Here is a 20,316-nt window from a genome sequence, read left to right as displayed (position 1 = left end):
CCCGGCCGGGTGTGGCTCAGCGGTTAAGCATTGACCTAGGATCCAGGCGATCGGGGTTCGATTCCCGGTCAGGGCACATGCCCGGGTTGTGGGCTGCAACCGATCAATGACTCTCTCATCATTGATGTTTCTAGCTCTTTCCCTCTCCCTCTCCTTCCCTCTCTGAAATCAATAAAGATATATTTAAAAATAAATAAATAGTTTTAACTACATGATCACAGACACACACACCCCACATTCCCACAGCGATGGCCAAGGGATCAATTGTCAACTTGGGAGATTGTCACTATGTGGTTCTCAAAAGAGAAATATTAAATAGACAGAGGGTTTTCATTATCATCATTAATATTTATTGGACACTAGAGAAGAACAAGGTCCCAGCCTAGGCGCCTTAGAGTCCTGAATTCCACAACTCTCTATGGGTGCTATAGATGAAACAAATGGGATATGTGAAGTCAACATAAAGCATTCAAATGGTAAAGGGATTAAGAAGTACAAATTGGCAGTTATAAAATAATCACGGAGATGTACAGTACAGCATAGGGAATATAGTCAATAATATTATAAGAACTATGTATGGTGCCAGGTGGGTACCAGACTTATAGGGAGATCACTTCATAAGTTATATAAATGTCTAACCACTATGCTGTACACCTAAAACTAATATAATATTGAATGTCAACTGTAATGGAAAAAAATTAAAATTACAATTTAGAAAACCCACAAAGCATTTAAGAAACAACTAAGTTTTTGTTTTTAATCTTGAAAACTCCACCACCACCCCAATCTTTCAAATCCAGCTTTAGACAGAGCAATAGAATAAGTGCAATTAAAATGATACCTAAAAGATGGTAACAAGGCAGGACCTGTGTGGAGGAAAGAGATAGGACAAGCAGAGGCATGTTATAGTGACTTTAACCATTTCCCGAGCCCAAGCGGCCCTCGTATCTGCCTGGACAGTGACAGCTTCCCAACAGAGGCCTTCTCGTGTCTATCTACTCCTGCCCTTCCATTCTATACAAAGCGGCAAGGTGGAGTTTTTAAAAACGTAACTCACATTTCTCCCCTGCCCAATCGTATTTTGACACACTGTAAATACCATCTTTATGTTCTTGTATTCTAATGTTCCTGGCATATGTGCCTTGAAAGGACCCATCTCCTTCGCATGGATAGCCCCACCCTGTTGATCCCATGGGGCCCTTCTTTTCATTCAGAACTCAGCTTATCATACTCGAGGCGCTCTGTCCCACAGTACTTCAATATGACTTGTCGAGCCTGTCTCTCACCAGAGAATTCAAGCCCCAGGAGGGCAGCATCCTTCTGTCCCGCCCCCCACCGCTCACCTCCCCATTATCACCAACACTTAAAACAGTGCCTGGCACATAACTGGTGATTGATTTATTGATGATCAAGATTATCCCAGTCTCTTTCACCTTTTCCTTAAACATAGTTATTCATCACTAGTTTTGACACTGCATGGTGACTTTAAGCTTGGAAGTGGAAAAGACAGCAATAATTTTATTTTAATTTTTATTGATTGATTTAAGAAAGAAAGGGGGGGAGGGGGGAGAGAGAGACAGGGAGAGAGAAATATTGGTTTGTTGTCCCACCCATCTACGCATTCATTGGTTGATTCCTGCATGTGCCCTGACCAGGGACTGAACCTGCAACCTGGGCTATCAGGACAAGGCTCCAACTGAGCTACCCAGCCAGAACCAGATGTGGATTCCTGTATTTGTGGGACCTTGAACAGGTGCTTCAGCTTTTCTAGACTTCAGCCCTCATAAAAAGAATCAGAAATAATACCTGGCCTACTAATTTTGTGGCCATGAGGGTTAGATAACAAATATGAAAGCTCTTACGAACTGTGAAACATGTACTAGACCACGAGAGTAGAACTGCTTTCATTTTAAAGAAGAAAAGGAAGTCCAGAAAAATTAAGTAACAGCAGCAAGTGACTAGGATTTGCCTACCACACCAAGCTCTAAAACACATATATTAAATATGTAATTTTAAGCAGACAATGTACCAAAAGAACACTTTTAAGTGAGAGAATAGATGTTAACCCATATTGGAAACCTTTTTTTCAATGCATTTTTTCCCTGAGCTTTCTCTCCTACTTCTAATATTGCTTGGCCTTGAGGATTTTAAACGAGCTCATAGCAGCCTTGTCTGTTTGTCAGTCCTTTCCTACAGGCTATACCACATGAATTACCTTCAAACATTGTCCTGATTATAATCTTGTCTTCTTTCACTGGATAGAATTTTCTGAAATTCTGTTCAAAAAAGCAATTTCCAAAAAAAATTATTTCACATTTCAATAATGACTACAAAATTATGTTAGAATCTTGACCTTTTAGGCATTTGGGGCTTTTCATAGAAGCAGCACTCTTAAGCTCTGGAGTTAGGGGTCCTAGGTTGGAATTCCAACTCTCACACTAACAGCGACTAATCACTCACTCAACTACTCGGAGCTCAGTCCCCTCACCTGACGTCAGAGGCTAATAGAAATCTATCTCATAATGTTGTTGGGAAGATTCAGTTAAAATCATCTATGTGCAATACTTTACACACAGTAAAGTTTCGTTTTTTTCAGAGCTTTCTGCCTCATCTTAGACTCTTCGATCAATAATATGTTGAGCATTTTCTTAGATACATTCTATATTTATAATTTAGTAGTTTACATATCTGACTTCCTAGAAGTGTTAAAAAAACAAAGGCTCACTAGTTTTTACTGCATGATATTAATTTGTACATCAAAGCTCTGAAGAATATTGCCTCAAATACATGAAAATATCAGTTTAGCCATGACATCTAAATTATATAAAGTTGAAAATATGACTATCCCCACCTACTACTCATTTAACTTTTCATTATATTCCATTTGAGTCAGCATAATCTTTATTTCAAAATATCATTTTTATTATATAAAAATGTAAAAATCCAGCAAAACCAGAAATACCAAATATATTTTCCTGGGCTTTCACATTTGTTGATTTTTATTTGCAAATTCTTTTTCAACACAATTTACAACCTTATCCCCATCTGCAGTCTGATTATACAAGTGCTAAGTGGCAGAAAGATCTAGAATAAATACATCAAAAAAAGAGGCAAAGCTGTGAAACTAAGTTGCATGCAACAGGCCTATGAGGATGGGGGAAAGTGTCCAGGAAATAAAAGAGTAAGACGAAGTAACTGGAAGGTGTTAGCTAAAGTTCTTTCAATCATCTTTATCTTTAGCTCCATGTTTAAGGATGCGAGTGAACTCAATGTAATTGAAATTTCCCTTTTTGTCAATAGGTGCTTCTCTGTACAGCTCATCTACTTCCTCGTCTGTGAACCTATCGCCCATTGTTGTCAGCAGCTCTCTCAGGTAATCTTCCTGAATGGTGCCTGGAAGACATAGAAAGAAGGGAATCATGAATACTTCCTGGCAGTTTAATGGCTAATTTCTACACTAGGTCAATCTTACAAAATATTTCAGTATATACATATTTTCAAGAACAAAATAAATCAGTGAACTAAGACATTATGTGACTGTATCATTATGTTTTCCTATTACTTTCGGAGTTCTTTACAATACTAGATTAAATCATTTTAAAAGCTTAGTTAGCAGATTATATCCATGAATGACGGCGCAGCTTTGACGGACAGAAATGGGGAAGCAGGAATAGGATGTTAGGTATGCCTGAGAAAGTGACGCGGGTGGCTGAGCTAACAGGGTTAATGCAGGAGAAAAGATGAAAACGGCAAAAGTAGGAAAAGTGAATAGCCTGGCTTTCCACACTTCAAAATGAGAGGGAAAAACCCCTAACATTTTAATAGCTCAAGTTTGTTACATAGTCCCGTGTTGCTTAATGCAGGTGTATTTTCTGAGAATGCATTGTTAGAAGATTTTGCTGTTGTACGAATATCAGAGTGTACTACACAAACCTAGATGGTGTAGTCTACTATACACCTAGCTATAGGTACAGCCTATTGCTCCAGGCTACAAGCCTGTACAAAGCAACATGAGATCAAATCAAGCACAAGAGAAAATAATGCAATACACACAAGATGTATGAAGCAGCTGCTGGTGTAACAAACAGCATACTGTTTTACAGCAAACTTTTTTTTTTTTAACAAGTAGAAAGAGTACACTCTAAAATAACAATAAGAAGTGCAGAATAGCTCTGGCCGAGTAGCTCAGTTGGTTAGAGCATCATTCTGATATGACAAAGTTGAGGGTTCGATCCCTAGTCAGGGCACATACAAGAATTAACCAATGAATGCATAAATAAGTAGAACAACAAATCAATGTTTCTTTCTCTCTCAAATCAATCAATAAATAAAAATTTAAAAGTAAATACATAAACTAGTAACACAGTCATTCATTGTCATCAATATCCTGTACTGTACATAATTTTTTGTGTGCACTATACTTTTATACAACTGGCAATGCAAAAGGTTTGTGTGCACCAGCATCACCACAAACAAGTGGGTAATGCATCATGCACTATGATATTATAATGGCTCTGATGGCACTAGGGCAATGGGAATTTTTCAGCTCCGCTATAATCTTGTAGGAACACTACTGTATATGCTATCAGTCCTTGACTGAAACAGTGTTATGGTTATGCAGTGAATGACTGTATACTTTCTGGTGAGATTTATTGTCTTTTGAAGAAGTTGCTTTCATTGTTCAAGAACTATTATTTAGCCCGGCCAGGCGTGACTCAGCGGTTGAGCGTCGACCTAGGATCCAGGCGATCAGGGTTTGATTCCTGGTCAGGGCACATGCCCGGGTTGCGGGCTGCAGCCGATCAATGACTCTCTCATCATTGATGTTTCTATCTCTCTCTCCTTCCTCTCTCTCTCTAAAATCAATAAAGATACATTTAAAAAAAAAAAAAAGAACTACTATTTAACAGACAATTCTCTCTTTGGCTTTCAGGAAGCTCAAATCCAAATTCAAAGATTAACATCACAAATTGTGTAGCTTTATGACCTACATTTACCTGTGTCCTAGCCATTCTTAGTTATACTTCCCCATTGTAAGTGATAGTTTTCCTTTATTCATTTTTAAAAATGTGTATTTTGCCTGCCCGGTGTGGCTCAGTGGTTGAGCATTAACCCATGATCCAGGAGATCGGGGTTCCATTCCCGGTCAGGGGACATGCCTGGGTGGCGGGCTCCATCCCCAGTAGGGGGGGCGTGCAGGAGGCAGCCGATCAACGACTCTCATCACTGATGTTTCTCCCTCTCCCTCTCCCTTCCTCTCTCTGAAATCAATAAAGACATATATATAGATTTTTAAAGTGTATTTTACTAATCTTTTTCATTTCCTAAAAAGTGTGTCATATAGTCTGGAATAAGGACATAAACAAAGAGGACCCACCAGTTGCTTCTTCATCAAAGCAAGCAAAAGCATTTCTGATGACATCTTCTGGGTCTGTGCCATTTAACTTCTCACCAAACATCGTGAGGAACATGGTGAAGTTTATGGGCCCTGGGGCCTCATTCATCATGGCATCAAGGTAAGCATCTGTTGGATTCTTCCCTATAAGAGTTCACATTTTAACATTTAAAGACAAAGAACTAATTTTGACAAATAATTGTTTAGTTATTGTTATGCTCCCCAACATATTTTTAAAAGGTACATCATCCTCCAATGAAACTAATTTTTCAATTAACTGCATTAAGAACATTTTAAAAAGACCATTTTTGACTTCACGAAAAATCTGATACGCCATTAAAAAAAATGCATGTATAAAAAATTAGGTTGAATGTTGTTCATTTATTGATACTTTCTGTAACTTTTTCTTCACTATTTTAAACAAAATAAAACAAACACCTGAAACTATGGTCTAGGCAATGCATCCATACTATTGCATCTTGAATGCTGATAACACTAAAGGTCCGTCAGGGTATTTCAATACCAGTTATTTAAAAAAAATCTAAATATTCATATTTTCAATTGTGGTACAGTTGCCCATGAATTGGAATGCTTCAAAAATTTTATTTATAAGTTGGGTCATTTAAGTGGAAACTATTAGGTTGGTTTAGAATTGGGAGATCATTTTGAACAATGTTATAAACTCTTTGGTTGCCAGACAGACCACCAAATGCTGTTGATTGACGTCACTGAACTGCATTCTTGTTTGGTATTGTTTATAAAGGAAATCTTAATTTCAGTTCCAACTGAGAGCACTTCTCCCTCTTCTAGTACAGTGGTGAGGGAACTGCCTTGACCCTTCCATTGAAGTTGGGAGAAACTCCTCTGGGATGGCCACACATGGTAGGAGTAACAACGAGCTTCTCTTGGTCTTGGCAATTGTGAGGTCCCCAGGGTATAGGAAAAGCAACAATGAATGAGGGGTCTGGAACAGTGGTTTAGAATCTCAATTCTGCCACTGGTTGTGTGACCAGGGAGCAGGTGGCAGGTGTCTAGGATTTACTTTTTTACTCTGTAAAATGGACTGATTAAATTTGGTATCTGTAAGGTCCCTTCGAACAGTAAGTTTGTATAATTCTCCATGGAAAGAACATCTATAAGTTAGATATTCCTACCTAAGGAGGTACTTCAATATTACACCCAACTAAGTGCTAATGATAGTCAAATCTAGAATTATAGTTCACATGTAAAGTTTTAATCCTGGAAATCTGAGTGAAATTTAAATGCCAAGTTGGCATGTCTTACTGCCTTACAATCTTCACTCATACCTACTCAACACACCAATATAAAGATCAGCCCAAAATTAATCTCAAGATTCACCGAATAAGTAAAAGTAGAGAAAAAGATCTAATTTTCTACATTCAGATTTAACCCAACTCTCTTGCAGCATTTTTTTGGGGGAGTGGGGTGGGTTGGGTAACCCAAAGGTGTCAAGAGAACATGGGTATAAAAAGGACACAGGGACTTAAAATGAATTGGTTTAGGCTAAAACACCTATAGACACATTCAAGGCATACAATATATTTTGTTAATTTGAAAGGTAAATACATGTCTTAAAAGGACAGGGTTCCCCAAAATAGAAGGCCCCAAAGTCAGCCTCTTACTCTACCATCACTCACAAATTAACTGAGCATCTACTATGATCATGGCTTGAGCGTTCAATCTTTGTAATATAACAAAGTCTCTCAATTTTCCTCAGTGGGCTTCTTCAGTAGTGACCTGCCCAGAGAGCACATTTAGCTATTCTAAGTGGAAAACACTGTGATCCAACCTACCTGCAATTCAACATATTAGATCGGTATCTTGACTCTACTCTCACTCTAAATAAAGAAAACGTAGCAAAATGTTAACAAATGGTGAATCTAGGTAAAGGATGTACACATGTTCATTATTCTGTTCAACTGTTTGTAGGTTTAAAAATTTTCAAAATAATATGTTAAAATAAAAAATAAAAATAAGAGAGAAACAAATCATGTTGTGGTTACTGAAGGGAAAGAAATAACAACCTCTTTCTCTTTGCTCTCTGGCTAACAGTCAAGCACAAGATCACTCCAGAGTGTAGAGCTTAACTGAAGGCCGTCCCTGAGCTGTGCCCCCTTCTATGCCAGTCACTTTGGTCTAGCACGAATCAGGCTTGCTATTCCTTTCTCCACAACTATAAAATTAGTGCTGACTTGGCGCAGAACACAGAGGAGCTTCTGAGCCTTCTTTTTAAGATCAAAACAAACAACAACAAAAATCATACAAGGAATAAAATAACACCAATAACTAAAATAACAAAGGGTAGTTTATGTTTACTTTAAATCTTTTATCTTCACATTTTCTTTTCTTTAGTTATAAAAAAATTATAAATAAAATTGTGAAAGGTCCCTTTCCTGTGTAGCACTACCCTTCCTCCCGAGACAATCATCATTTATTATTGTTACTTCCTATTTATAACCTGTTCTCAACCTTTATTACTAACTATGCCATATTATTAGTTACACATTTTGAGACATGTCTCAACAGGTTCTGGAGACAGGACAGGAATATTTGAACATCGCACGGAAAATAATTCATAGAACACTGAATTATTATTTTGGGGAAGCCGGCATATTAAGAATATAAAAGTCTACCTAGAGAAGCAAGCATATCATGCAAATCTTCCTTGTCAATGAAACCATCTCTGTTCTGATCAATCATGTTGAAGGCCTCTTTAAACTCCTGAATCTGAGACTGGTCAAACATAGCGAAAACATTGGATGTTGCGCGCTGGGGGCGCTTCTTAGTGGTCTTGGTCTTCGCCTTTTTGCTCGACATGGTGGCTGTTTAATTCTAGAGTTAAAAAAACAAAAAGCATTAAAGAATACATAAAACGTAAAGCAAAAAAAGAACTCATAATACTTAATGAGTAAAAATATCTTAATGTAGAATTATTACTTCATTAGAGTAGGAATAAATATATATTTAAACTTTATTTCCGATGTGACAATTAAGAGGCTAGGAAAAAAGCTTTGAATAAAATTAAACAATAGAAATTATTGATGTAGCTTCCCCTAAAATGTCATTAAACCCGTATTTATTAGGTGGGAATTAATTCAAAAATATGTAACAATACTTAGCATTTACTGAGTGCTAACTATGTGCCAAGCACTGTTATGAAGGCATGGGCTTGCCTAAAAGGAAAGGCTCCAAGGTTGATATCTTCCTTTTATAAGGACTGTCCCATTTATAATCATCACCACAATTCTATTTGTGTTCATTTTATTACCAATGTTGCATGGCCCCCCTGAACCTCAGTTTTTTCAAAACAGGTTTGAAAACCAGGGAAGCTCACTTGATCCTGTTTTATAGCAAAACACAATATCTACTTCAATGCAAGTAAGAATTAAACGAGATAACATACACAAAGAAATTAGTATAGTCACTGTACGGTGCATGTTAAAAAGGCTCTCATCTTTAAAAATAATTATCAAAACCTATTCTTTAATCTTGCTACCTTTTCATCTCCCATTTCCCTTTACAAAACTTTTAGATTATCTGTCTAATTAATACTCAACTGTCTCCATTTTCTGATCTTCCCAATCACCCTCCACTTTCTGTAATATGGCATTGGTAGTAGCCTTTAATACTCTATTGAAAGCCACCAATAATTTAAATGTCAAATAGAATGAACAATTTTCATACCCCTTTTTATTTGTAGTTTTAAATAATATAAATACAATGCAAAAATACTGTCAGTTTTGGACTTACAAAGTCCTGAGTTTGAATCTTACCTCTACCATTACAAGCTACATATAACCTCAGAAAACCCATGGACACCAGAGTAATTTTTTGGCCCAATGTCTTATTCAATCTTCACAACTTCTCTGAGATAGGTACTACCTAGGTATAAAAAAAATAAAACCCACAACAAAAAATCAATGGCCTCTGTATCGTAAAAAATTTAATTTTGCCCTGAGAGGTCTGGCCTTTGTCCTTGGCTCCTGAGAAATAATCTCTAAGCCCCTGGAATGTCATACCTGATATCTGGGGTCTTGGGTCACACCAGATTTCTAACAATGTGATTTACTGTGGGGGCTCTGGGGCATATGTTATCAGTTAATCTCTAGAGGGGTTGGAGACTGAGGTCAGCTATGCAGCAGTCAACAGTATGTGATGGAGCTCCATTAAAACTATGGATATCAAGGATTGAGTGAGCTTCCCTGGTTGGCAAAACTCCATGCATACTGTCTCGCCTTGTTGTCAGGAGGAATCACAATTGTCCATGAGAGGACAACTGGAAGCTTGACATTTAGAAGACTCTCGACTCTGCACCAGGTATCTCTGAATCCTTTACTGTACTAAACCACAACCATGGGTTCTGAGAATCCTAGCAAATTATTGAACCTGAGGGTCATCCTGGAAACCCAAACTTGTCATTGGTGTCAGAAATGAGGATGGTCTTGGGGACTGTTCTTTAACTCTGCAGCCATATAGTGTGAAAGCAGATAACTAGCTGGGGCAGTGGCTGAGCAATTTTGGACCTGGCTCTCTAGGACTTCTAGTCTTGGACTTTCAATCTACATTGTTTCCTTCTCTTTTTTCAATCTGTAAAATACCCACTGGGTGTTTTGAAGATTGGCTTAGTGGTGTAGTTTTGAACAGAGCAGATACAGGATCAATGTAATAATACCATCATTTCTTTTAAAAAAAAGTTTATTTTTTTCTCTGTACTTCATTTAAAAACAGTGCACAGTTATATATGTATATGGTACCTATAAAAATTATACATATAAACACATAAAATGAAAAATGTGAGAAAAAGTTGTAGTAAAACAGTCAATCTGAAGAGAATTCTGGCCCCCAAAGAAACTACCATCCTTGGTTTCCTTACCTACTGAGAGATAAGTATCTTGACTTTCTCACTTCCTACTCACTTTCAACCCACCACAATCTGGCTTTCTTTTCTCTATAGCAACTGCTTTCAAATTGCCAAATCCAGTCTAAATCTCCTTGGACCACTCTGCTATATTTGACACCATTTTATCCCTCTTTCCTTCAGAGCCCCAACAATTCTTGATCTTAGTGAACACACTAGAAATGAACTGTCCCAGCCCTGGCTAGTGTGACTCAGTTGGTTGGGCATCTTCCCATGCACTGAAGGACTGCTGGTTGATTCCTCATCAGGGCACATGTACGGGTTGAGGGCTCAATTCCCGGTAGGGAATGTGCAGGAGACAGTCAATCGATGTTTCTCTCTCTCCCCCTATCTAAAAATCAATTAAAATTATCTATCATCTATCTATCTATCTATCTATCTATCTATCTATCTATCTATCTATCTATCTATCTATCTATCTATCATCTACCTACCTACCTACCTACCTACCTACCTATCATCTATTATCATCTATCATCTATAAATGAACTGTCCCAAATGGAAAGAGAACACAAGCTTCCCAACCTTGAAGACCTTTACACTCTGAGGAAGACTCCTAAACATTATATCGGAAAGATTTATGTAAAATGCTGTATTTGACTTGTTGACACCCACATAATCTCTCTCGGTTCTATTTCTATGACTGGCCCTCCTCCATTTTCTTGTTAAGCCTTTATCTCCTCCACTCACTTAGATTAAATATTCCTGTATTCTAGTAGTCGTGACTTTGCTTTGCTTAGATGATCTCATTGACTCTCACTGTTCCGACAGCACTTGTCTTATGAAGTCTGTTATCTCCAGGCATGACCTCTCTTGAGTTGCAGACTCAAATATCCAACTGCCTGTGAAAGGCATCCATTTGAATATCCCAGACACTCATAATCAACGTGTTGAAGACTGAGTTATCTTCCTCTTCCAAAACTTTCCCATCCTTTTGTTTTCTGTTAATGGCACCATCATTTACCCACTCACCAAACCAGAAACCTAGGAGTCACTCTGACTCAGCCCCACCCCCATGAATCAAGCCCCGCCTCTTAAATGCCTCAGGTGTGTTCATCTTCCTCACCCCTTGCTGGGCCCTCCTCATCTCTTTGTGTATTTCTATGGCCAACTAACCAACATCCTTGCTCCTTAGTCCCTTCTAAACTGCCCTTTATACTCCAGCCAGATGTGTCTAAAACATGAATATGACATTACCATTCCCCTTTTAAAAATCTTCTTTGGCTCACTACTGCCTCACAAAGACAAAGTATAAGTTCTTATGCATGGTGCACAAGGTCCTCCTTTGCCTCCTCTAGAATGACCTTTCCAGCCTCATCTTTGCTCTTCTCTCCTTTGTACTTTTCCTTCAGCAACACCACAATGCTTGTATGTGCCCAAGGCACCATGTAGTTTCTTACATTCTGTACTATACTTCTGTTCTAGCTATTTATTGAATGACTGGTGCTAAGCACATTATATACATTGAATTTAACATGCCTGCTTTACAAATGAAGAAACTGAAGATTAAAGATATTAAATAACTTGCCTGAGATACCTAGTGGCAGAGCTAGGAGTCAAACCCCCTTTATTCAAGGTTATTTTTACCTATATATTTTCTTTGTATTAAATGTTCTTCTAATATTTTGAGCTTACCACAATTAAAAAAAAAACTTGCAATACTACCAATATAACCTGACACTGATTTCTGAGCAGCCACTTTCCTCTAAACTCAAATCCTAGACAAACTGAGTTTTCAAATAAATGCAAACTATATGGGGAAATCGATGTACAGAATACAACTGCATGTGGAATGGTAAGAGAATAAAATATAAATGACACTCCTTGAAATTGTGCAATGTAGCAGCCCTAGTTTGGGTTTGATCAAGTGGCAGTATTTCCTATCAGTCATGGTCTTGGTTTGACATGATAGGTAAAGGCTTGAAACCTTTACCTAGGTCTGTCAAATTAACGTTTAATCTATACATGTTAAATAAGAACCAACCAAACCTTACCCTCAAACTATAGTTACAAAAAATATCCATATATAATATAGCACATAATGTAATGAATAACCCTCAATAGCAGGAAAAACTTCTCATTTCCTCTTCAAATTTTAAATTATTTTTTGTAAATATCCAATACAGGGTGAACTAAAGGCCATATGTAGTGTCCACAGAGGCTACAAGCAGGGCAGGGATATAAAATAACTGATACTATAGGTGGCTGTCGTGTCAATATATTCAGATAATAATATAAATATGTGCAAAATCACCTGCAATACTAATGTGCAAATCAAAACATGGGCACCATAATCATTAATAAGCAGGAATTGCTTGTGAAAATCATTCAGTCTATATAGCTTTATTGGAAGCCTGGGAAACATGGTCATGGGGCAAATTCTGTCAGCTAACTATGATTTCGACATTCTTTCAAGGCCTCTTCCTTTAAGTATCTTAAGTGAGCTAATTGCTGTCACCATATGGGAAGTAAATATGGCTCTCACAGTAGTTAACCTTCTGGTGTCAATCTTGGCTGCACATTAAAATCACCCTGGAAGTTTAAAAAAGCATGACGCCTAGGCCCTACTGTAGTCAAATCTGTATTTTAAATAATGCACCAGGTGATTCCAATGTACTTGGAAGGCTGAGAACCACTGGATTAACCACTTAGAAGGCACTGGCTGTCTGTGCATTTAGTTCCCTTTAGTTTTTAAGATTTGGTCATTATGGTTTAACAGGGATGCTGGAGACCTGGATTCTAATTCCAGTTCTGCCATTTTCAAGTTGTCTGACCTTTGGTCATTTTAGCTTTCCTGGTTCTCATTTTCCTCATCTATAAAATAAAAGAGTTAGGTAGATCAGAAGTCACAAACTGGCAGTTACCAAACTATATGCAGCCTGTAGGAGGGTTCATTTGGTAACCCTAGGGATGACCTTTTAAATTCCTTTTTAAATTACTGAATTAGCTTAACAATATTTTTAAAAACTGAATATTTTACTTTAATAAAAACAAATTTCAGACATCTTGAAAAACTATATGATAAGGAATCACCTGACCAGCATTCCCAAATTCCTCAAGATAATGAGTTTTCGGTGAGCAATTCCCACTACTCCCTACTATCTTCCTGATACAATCAGTATTTGTTTATATTATTGCCTGTATCCTGAGTTGAATGTGTTCCTTGGCTATGGTGGTAGCCAGGATCCAAAATGGACCTCAATATTTCTCAGGCCCCTGTATCGTCCCCTCCAACAGTAAAAAAGGGTTGTTGACCTATGAAACTGTAGGAAAGGTGAAATAATTTTCCTTCTACTCTTCTGAGTTCTTGGCTGACACCACCGTAATAACAGGTTAACAAGAGAAAAACAAAGACAACTTTATTAACATGTATACCTCATGTATACATGGGAGATACCCAGGGAAAAACCAATTATCAGAGGTGGCTTAGAACTCTGGCTTAAATATCATCTTCAGATGCAGACAAAAGAAGAAAGGTATGTGAGGGGGAGAGGCTAGTTATGGAAGGGTACCAGGAAAAAGCGAAGTAAACAAGTGTAAGGCTTGTCACGTAGACTTAAATCAGGGCCTTCTCCACTGATAAGAGTCTAAAGTTATCTCCAGAGAGTAATCTTTGTCTTTCTGGTAGAGAGGGGAGGAAGGATAACTTTGTAAATTTATGTCCTGCTTTTAGGCAAATATGGGGAGGGCAGAGCTTTTCATGTGTCGGCTTCTAAATTGCCTTCAGCTCAAAATAGTATTTATGCCAAAGTGGCATATTTTGGAGTGACATATCCTGCTACTCTTCATAACCAATGGGATATTGCAAAAACAGTAGTGTGATTTTGTCACAACAATCACTGCAGCTTCTGCCTTGCTCTCTCTTGGATCACAGTCTGGGGGAAAACAGCCATCAGGTCATTAGGGTAGTACACTGCCTTAAGGAGAGGTCCATGTGGGAGGGAACTGAGGCCTCCTGTCAATAGTCAAGATCAACTTGCCAGCCATGTGAGTCAGCCACCTTGGAGGTTGATCTTTCTTCAAGATTGCAAACCCGGCTGACATCTGGGCTGCAACCTCATGAGGCCCTGAGCCAGTGCCACCCAGTTAAGCTGCCCTAGAATTCCTGACCCTCAGAAACTGTTTACTGCTTTTTTTAAGGTGCTAAGTTTCGGGGCAATTTGTTACATAGCAATAAAAAACTAATAAAGCATTGTGCTTCCTTGGTCTCTTTAACATAAAAAATAAGTCAATGCCTTTATGTCACAATTATAACCACGTAATTTTAAAAAGTTCAAAGGGGCCACAGTCAAGTTTGCACTGGATAGGGAATTTTCTATTTCTGGTTAGAAATTTTCAATTCCTTCTGTTCAATTTCTATCCAATTTCTGTGGGTTCCTCTTTTAACTGCAAAAGTCACCCTTCTTCAACATTCCCATCAGCACTATCCTTTTCTTCCTGCTGATTCCTATGCTGGTGCACTAGTTCTTGCTCCCTAATTGGAGTTTCCTTCAGAGCTGTCCTAGAATGACTTTGCTTTTAAGTACTGGTTGAAAAACTGGTAGCACAGTTACTACTCAAAAATGAGGTTATTAAGGAGGGAGGAGGAGCTAGTTTTGTGAGCAAAGGGATGATAAAGAGTTCAAGTTTTGGCCAGGTTACAGTAGAATGGCAGAAGAGATGCCTGAGGCAGGATGCTTAAGAGGTCTCCTTTAGCACGGCCAGCTTAGCACAAGGTGAGGCTGAGAATGAACGAACACAAAGAAGCAGAGAGCAGCAGTTCTTGGGCTGAAATCCAAGATCATTTCTGATTCAACTGGCACCTTCACCAAGGTCTATCAGAATCTTTATAAATTTCTCACAGATCCCCAAGGTGATTACTATAGTTAAGAGTAATGTTTGTGCTAACTGGGAGGGTCAACTGGTTGGATACATGAGCAACAGTTTGAAAACAGCAATCATAAAGAGAATTTTTAGTATTTAATCAAATTAAAATACCCCACAAAATTAACCTCATATACTTAATGACATGACTGTTTTTATACTGCATGTTTAGGCAAATGTGTAATCAGTTCCATATATCAATTTTTTTCAGAGCCTTACTCAATTTTTACATCTTTTTTCTTAATACAAGTTAAGCTTTCCTTGTAGTATATGGTTAAATTTTAATATTTACCACATTATAATGCTGTCATTTCTTCATTATGTATTTTATGATTGTCCTAGCTGGCAGTAAACTTTCCATCCTTTGAATTCCTAAATCATCGTTTTATTACAATAAAATTTATATATGGTAAAATGTACAGATCTTAAAATAAGTTTTTGTAAATGTGTACACCCACGTAACCACCACCTCAATCAAGTAACAAGTGTTAACATCACTCCAGAAAGTTCCCTGCAAGTCAACCATCCTTTCCCATAGGCAACCATTGCTCAGATTTTTATCAACGTAGATTAGTTTGTCTTTGAACTTTTTATAAACGGAACTATACAGTGTATATTCTATGTGCTTGACATCTTTTGCTCAATGTAATGTTTTTGAGATTCATCTATCAGTGGTTCATTCTTTTTTTACTGCCGAGAATTCCACTGCCATGCCATTTACATATACATTTTTATGACATTTAGACTTTCTACCTTGGATTGCAGGGTCTAATAAAGTGACTTACACACGGCAGGTGCTCAGTAAATACCAGTTAAGTGAAAACATACATTTGCTTCCTTCCTATCACAAACAGAATTACATATAAATGCTCATTATAAGGTAGGACCTGGATCTGACTCCCAAAACAACGCTTTTCTCTATGGTCTACCCATGGTTTAATATAAAGTCCACTAAACTCTTCCTGAAGAGATCCTTCAAAATTACCAGCTACCCCTTGTTCCATACCTGGAAGAAACAGTACTAATAATAGCCAATTGAGTGCTAAGTATGTGTTAGGCATTGGTCTAAGCATTTCACATATATTAACATATTTAATCCTCACAACAACTTATGATATAGGTAAAATTATTATCCCCCTTTCGTAGATGAGAAAATCAGGGAAAAGAAATAAACAACTTGCCTGTGGCCACACAGCTATAAAAAGGATCTGTACTCTGAAGTCTAGCTCCAGAGCTTGTACTATTAGTCTCTAATATCCTGCACAAAAGCAACTGAAATTCTCTACCATGAAAACACAGATAGCCAGTTGGGAGTAATAAGCAATGCCACCACACCGCTAAAATGTGAAATGAGAAAGGAAGATCCCAAAGTTGCTGGCAATGAAAACCATTCCTAGATAGCTGGTGTCTTTGAGTCTTGGGAGAGAGGGATAACCAGCCTCATTCAGGGGGTCCAAGTCCTCTTATCTTTCCTAACCCCTGCAACGGAGACCTGGGGATTGTCCTTCAAGAGGCACAGTTCATCTTGTCTAAATTTGGTCTCACTGAAGCATAAATTAATGTTGACTCAGCCATTATAGAAATTGTTTCATTCAACGGAGCCTAAACAAACAAAAAGCTGTGCACTTTGTTATGAGGTCCAGGAGGGTCCACCTAATGCTTACTGAGAAAATGGGGGGCACCATGGGAATCCCTCAAATGACTTTAGGCAAATTATCTTACTTCTCTTGGTTTGTTTCCTCAATTATACAATGAAGGATAATCTATAAGGTTCTTTTGAACTCTAAAATGCTATGATACTTTTCTTACCAAAGGACCAATGCAATTTCATCTTAAACAAAGGCTACCAAACTAATCTTCAAACACCCCTTCTTCATATAACTTCCTTGGTGAAGAATCCAAAATGAGTCCCTGATGCCTCTTACATAATCTTTTATCTCTCCTCAAGTTTTCAAGACATCCATAAAAAGACCACACTAGAGGGTGTGGGGTGGAGGAAGTCAATGGGGGAAACAGGGGGACATCCGTAATACTTTCAACAATAAAGATAAATTTAAAAATTAATTAAATGAAATAAAAATATAAAATAAAAAGGCCACACTTACCTACCTACCTACCCACCCTTATTTCCAACTACTATTTATTACAATTCTGTTTCATTCAGGCTGGTCTTCCCACCGTCTCCTTTCCACTTGACACAAACTGCGACCTTTTGCGCTTTTGGTCTTGTTACCTCCTACCGCAGATCCAGCCAGAAATGCTAAATTCTCCCTTCTAGGGCCGACTCCAAGGCTTTCCATGAGGTCACGATTTATTTTTGGGAAATACTTCCTGATTTTTATTTATCCTTTCCCAACAATCAACACGAATGCACTAACTCTTAACAAGATGCAAGATACAGTGAGACAACTCCTACGGAAATCGTTACAGTTTAGCCTATGCTAACCACCTACCGGTGCCTTTTCTCTAATATTTTCCTTGGCCACTTCATCTAAGGCAAGAACCGTGTACTAACAGACTGCTGTACCCCCAAAGCATCAAGCCCTGTGCGGCGGGTCAGAGCAGGAGCTCAACACCGTAACCCACGGACTGGGCCCGCGAGGGCGGGGGCAGGCGGCCAGGCCGCGGGGACACCAGGTGTGTGAAGTCATCCCGGGTGACGCAGAGCCGGAAGCCCGGCCACCTCTTCCAGCCCAGCCTCTTCCCAGGCCGGCTTCATCCGCTCTGGAGCTGGCGCCCAGGCCTGCGCCCGGCGGTCGCTGGGGCCTCCTCCCACCGTGACAGCTCCCACGGGCCCCGGCCCTCCCCTCCCCGGCCGGGCTTTGGCCACCGGCGCGTGGCGGGAAGGGAGGAGGGACAGGTGCGGCCCCAAGGGTGTCGCGCGCGGGGGCGAGCGCCACTCACCGCCGCCAGACACCAGAACCCGGGATGCTGTGCACGAGACGACAAGCGACCACGACGAGCGCTGGGCTGTGGCGCGACAGAGGCAGCTCCCGGCACTTCCTGCCTCGGGAGGCGGACCGGAAATCGCACCGGAAGCGCGGCGGGATCCAACTCGGGAAGGGAGGTTTGCGGAGTGGCTCGCGCTCCGGCTGCAGCAGCGCCCGCGGCGACGGCCCGGGAGCGGGGCTGGGCCGACGACTGAGGCCGAGTGTTAGCTGCCTTGCTTAGCCCGGCCGATGCGTGCGGCGCGGCGCGGCTGCAGCCCCGCGGGCCGCCCGCTCCCCCCGCCGGCCGTGGAGGATGCCGTGGCCCTTCCGCGTTCCTCCGCCGCCGGGCGCCGGGCAGGGCCTGGAATTTGACCCGGGCGGGGCAGGGCGGGGCGCAATCCCTCCAGGTTTAGGGGCTACCTGGCGTCGGAAGCCGCCCACCCAGGGCTGCCAGAGTTAATAAATAAAAGTACAGCGGGCACAGTTAAATTTGAACTTAAGGTAGAACAAGTAATTTTTTAGGTACCTCCCACGAAATACTGGGGAAGGTTAAGAGGGCGGCGGCCGCGCGGACTCCTGCCAGCTGGCAAACCCTTTCTTTTTAAACTGCACTCCAGCCCGAGTTATCTCATTCGCTCCTCCTCCTTTCTTATCCTCAATTTATAAGGTTTACGGTACTAGGCCACAGCCAGCCTGTTCCATTCCCTTTCCAACCATAAGAAAGTTTTATTCAAATTATTTGCTTTCCTATGGATCGTTAGATGTCAAATCACACACACCCCAATCGCTCGCATTACATAACGCTCTTGGTCAAAACAAAGGAAACCACGTACGTACGGTGTTCAGGTTTTGTTCTGGTTACTGTTTGTGGCCATAACCGTCAGTTCCCTCACCCTGGAACAATGCAAATAGCACTATTTCTGATTGGAGGATAATCAGCTTAATAAGAAAAACTTTATTGAGCACTTGTGATGGCTGAACGCACCCAGATGCTGGGGAGATGACTAATTCAATCATTCATATTCTAGAAATGTTTGATCAGAAATTCATCAGTGGTAGGAACTACGTGTTCAGCACTCTAGAGCAGTAGGTCTTAAACATGATGTAGCATGCATAAGAAATCTTGGAGGGCTCCGTAAAAGATTCTTGAGCCCCAACCCCAGATACTCAGATTCAGTAGGTTGAGGGTGAGTCGATAGTTTTCCTAATAAGCACCCAGGTGATGCTGACCCTGTGGTCCTCATCCCAGCACAAGGTCCAGTTCATAACTGAATGCATTTTCTCAAGAGAATTTGAAAAGCAACTGCAGAGAAGTCACACCTGGTTCTAAAATATTTACTCTTTTTCTTAGCTGCCATCTGCTCTTGGTCCAATACTTTAAATAAATTTTTCCCAATCATAAGATTTTGGCTTAAGTCTGTCTTAGAGCTCTTCTAAGTATGGTCTATTACCATTGCATAAACCCTCACCCCGGCCACCTTACTTAAGATCATAGCTGAGACACCCTGACTGTACCTTGACTTTGATGTCCATATTTGCTTGTAGAACTGTTTTCCAAGTCACTAACCACATGTAGCTATTTAAATTAAAAATTCAGTTCCTCATTTATAGTAGATACATTTTAAGTGTTCAATAGCGACATGTGGCTAGTGTCCTTACTGGACAGCATAGAAAGCATTTCCATTATCATAGAAAGTTCTACCAGGTAACACTGTTCTAAAAAAAATAATTCTAAGGTATATTTTTCTCTCAAGATTCAAAAGAAAAACAACATTAACGAAAAGCCGAGTATCTAAATATCTAGCACTTGGGAAATGGTTATTTATGGCATATCCTTCCCAAATGTGTCTAATATAACTGAGGAACTGAATATTTAATTTTACAATTTGCCAGCACCTCCCTGAGTCTAAGTGTTGCACCTCTTGTCCTTTCTCTCCTACTTCGTAGAAAATCATTGCCTTTCCTTTTCAGAATTTGCTTTTGTCTCAGTCTGGCCCTGTTCCCCTTTTCCCCCAGTAGCACTCATCAATTCCTGCTCTTGATGAGTCATAGGCTTCTTGATCAAGTAAAACTTGGGGGCTTTGGAGTCCAAATGACAATATAATCATAAAGATGCTACCCCATTAGGTTGGTTTCTCAGAACTTTTGAAGTGGTTTCAAGTATGATTTTCATTATAGAGACAGGTTTT

At 39.6% G+C, this 20,316-nt stretch overlaps 1 protein-coding gene across 1 annotated transcript; it reads right to left on the bottom strand.

The window, feature by feature from the left end:
- Nucleotides 1-331: 331 nt before the first annotated feature.
- On the bottom strand, nt 332-18,476 carry LOC308562467 (myosin regulatory light chain 12B). Its single transcript, XM_081148605.1, has 4 exons — nt 18,102-18,476; nt 8,050-8,248; nt 5,378-5,539; nt 332-3,393 (listed from the first exon to the last, which is right to left on the bottom strand). Exons 2-4 carry the CDS (start codon nt 8,231-8,233, stop codon nt 3,221-3,223), a joined length of 519 nt encoding a protein of 172 aa, XP_081004731.1. The 5' UTR covers nt 8,234-8,248; nt 18,102-18,476; the 3' UTR covers nt 332-3,220.
- Between the last annotated feature and the right edge of the window lie 1,840 nt (nt 18,477-20,316).

This window comes from Miniopterus schreibersii (genome assembly GCF_964146895.1).
Source record: "Miniopterus schreibersii genome assembly, chromosome: 10".
In the NCBI taxonomy this organism is placed as follows: Eukaryota; Metazoa; Chordata; class Mammalia; order Chiroptera; family Miniopteridae; genus Miniopterus; species Miniopterus schreibersii.
Note: the sequence above shows the minus strand (reverse complement) of the source record. Positions and strands in the feature narration are given on the sequence as shown.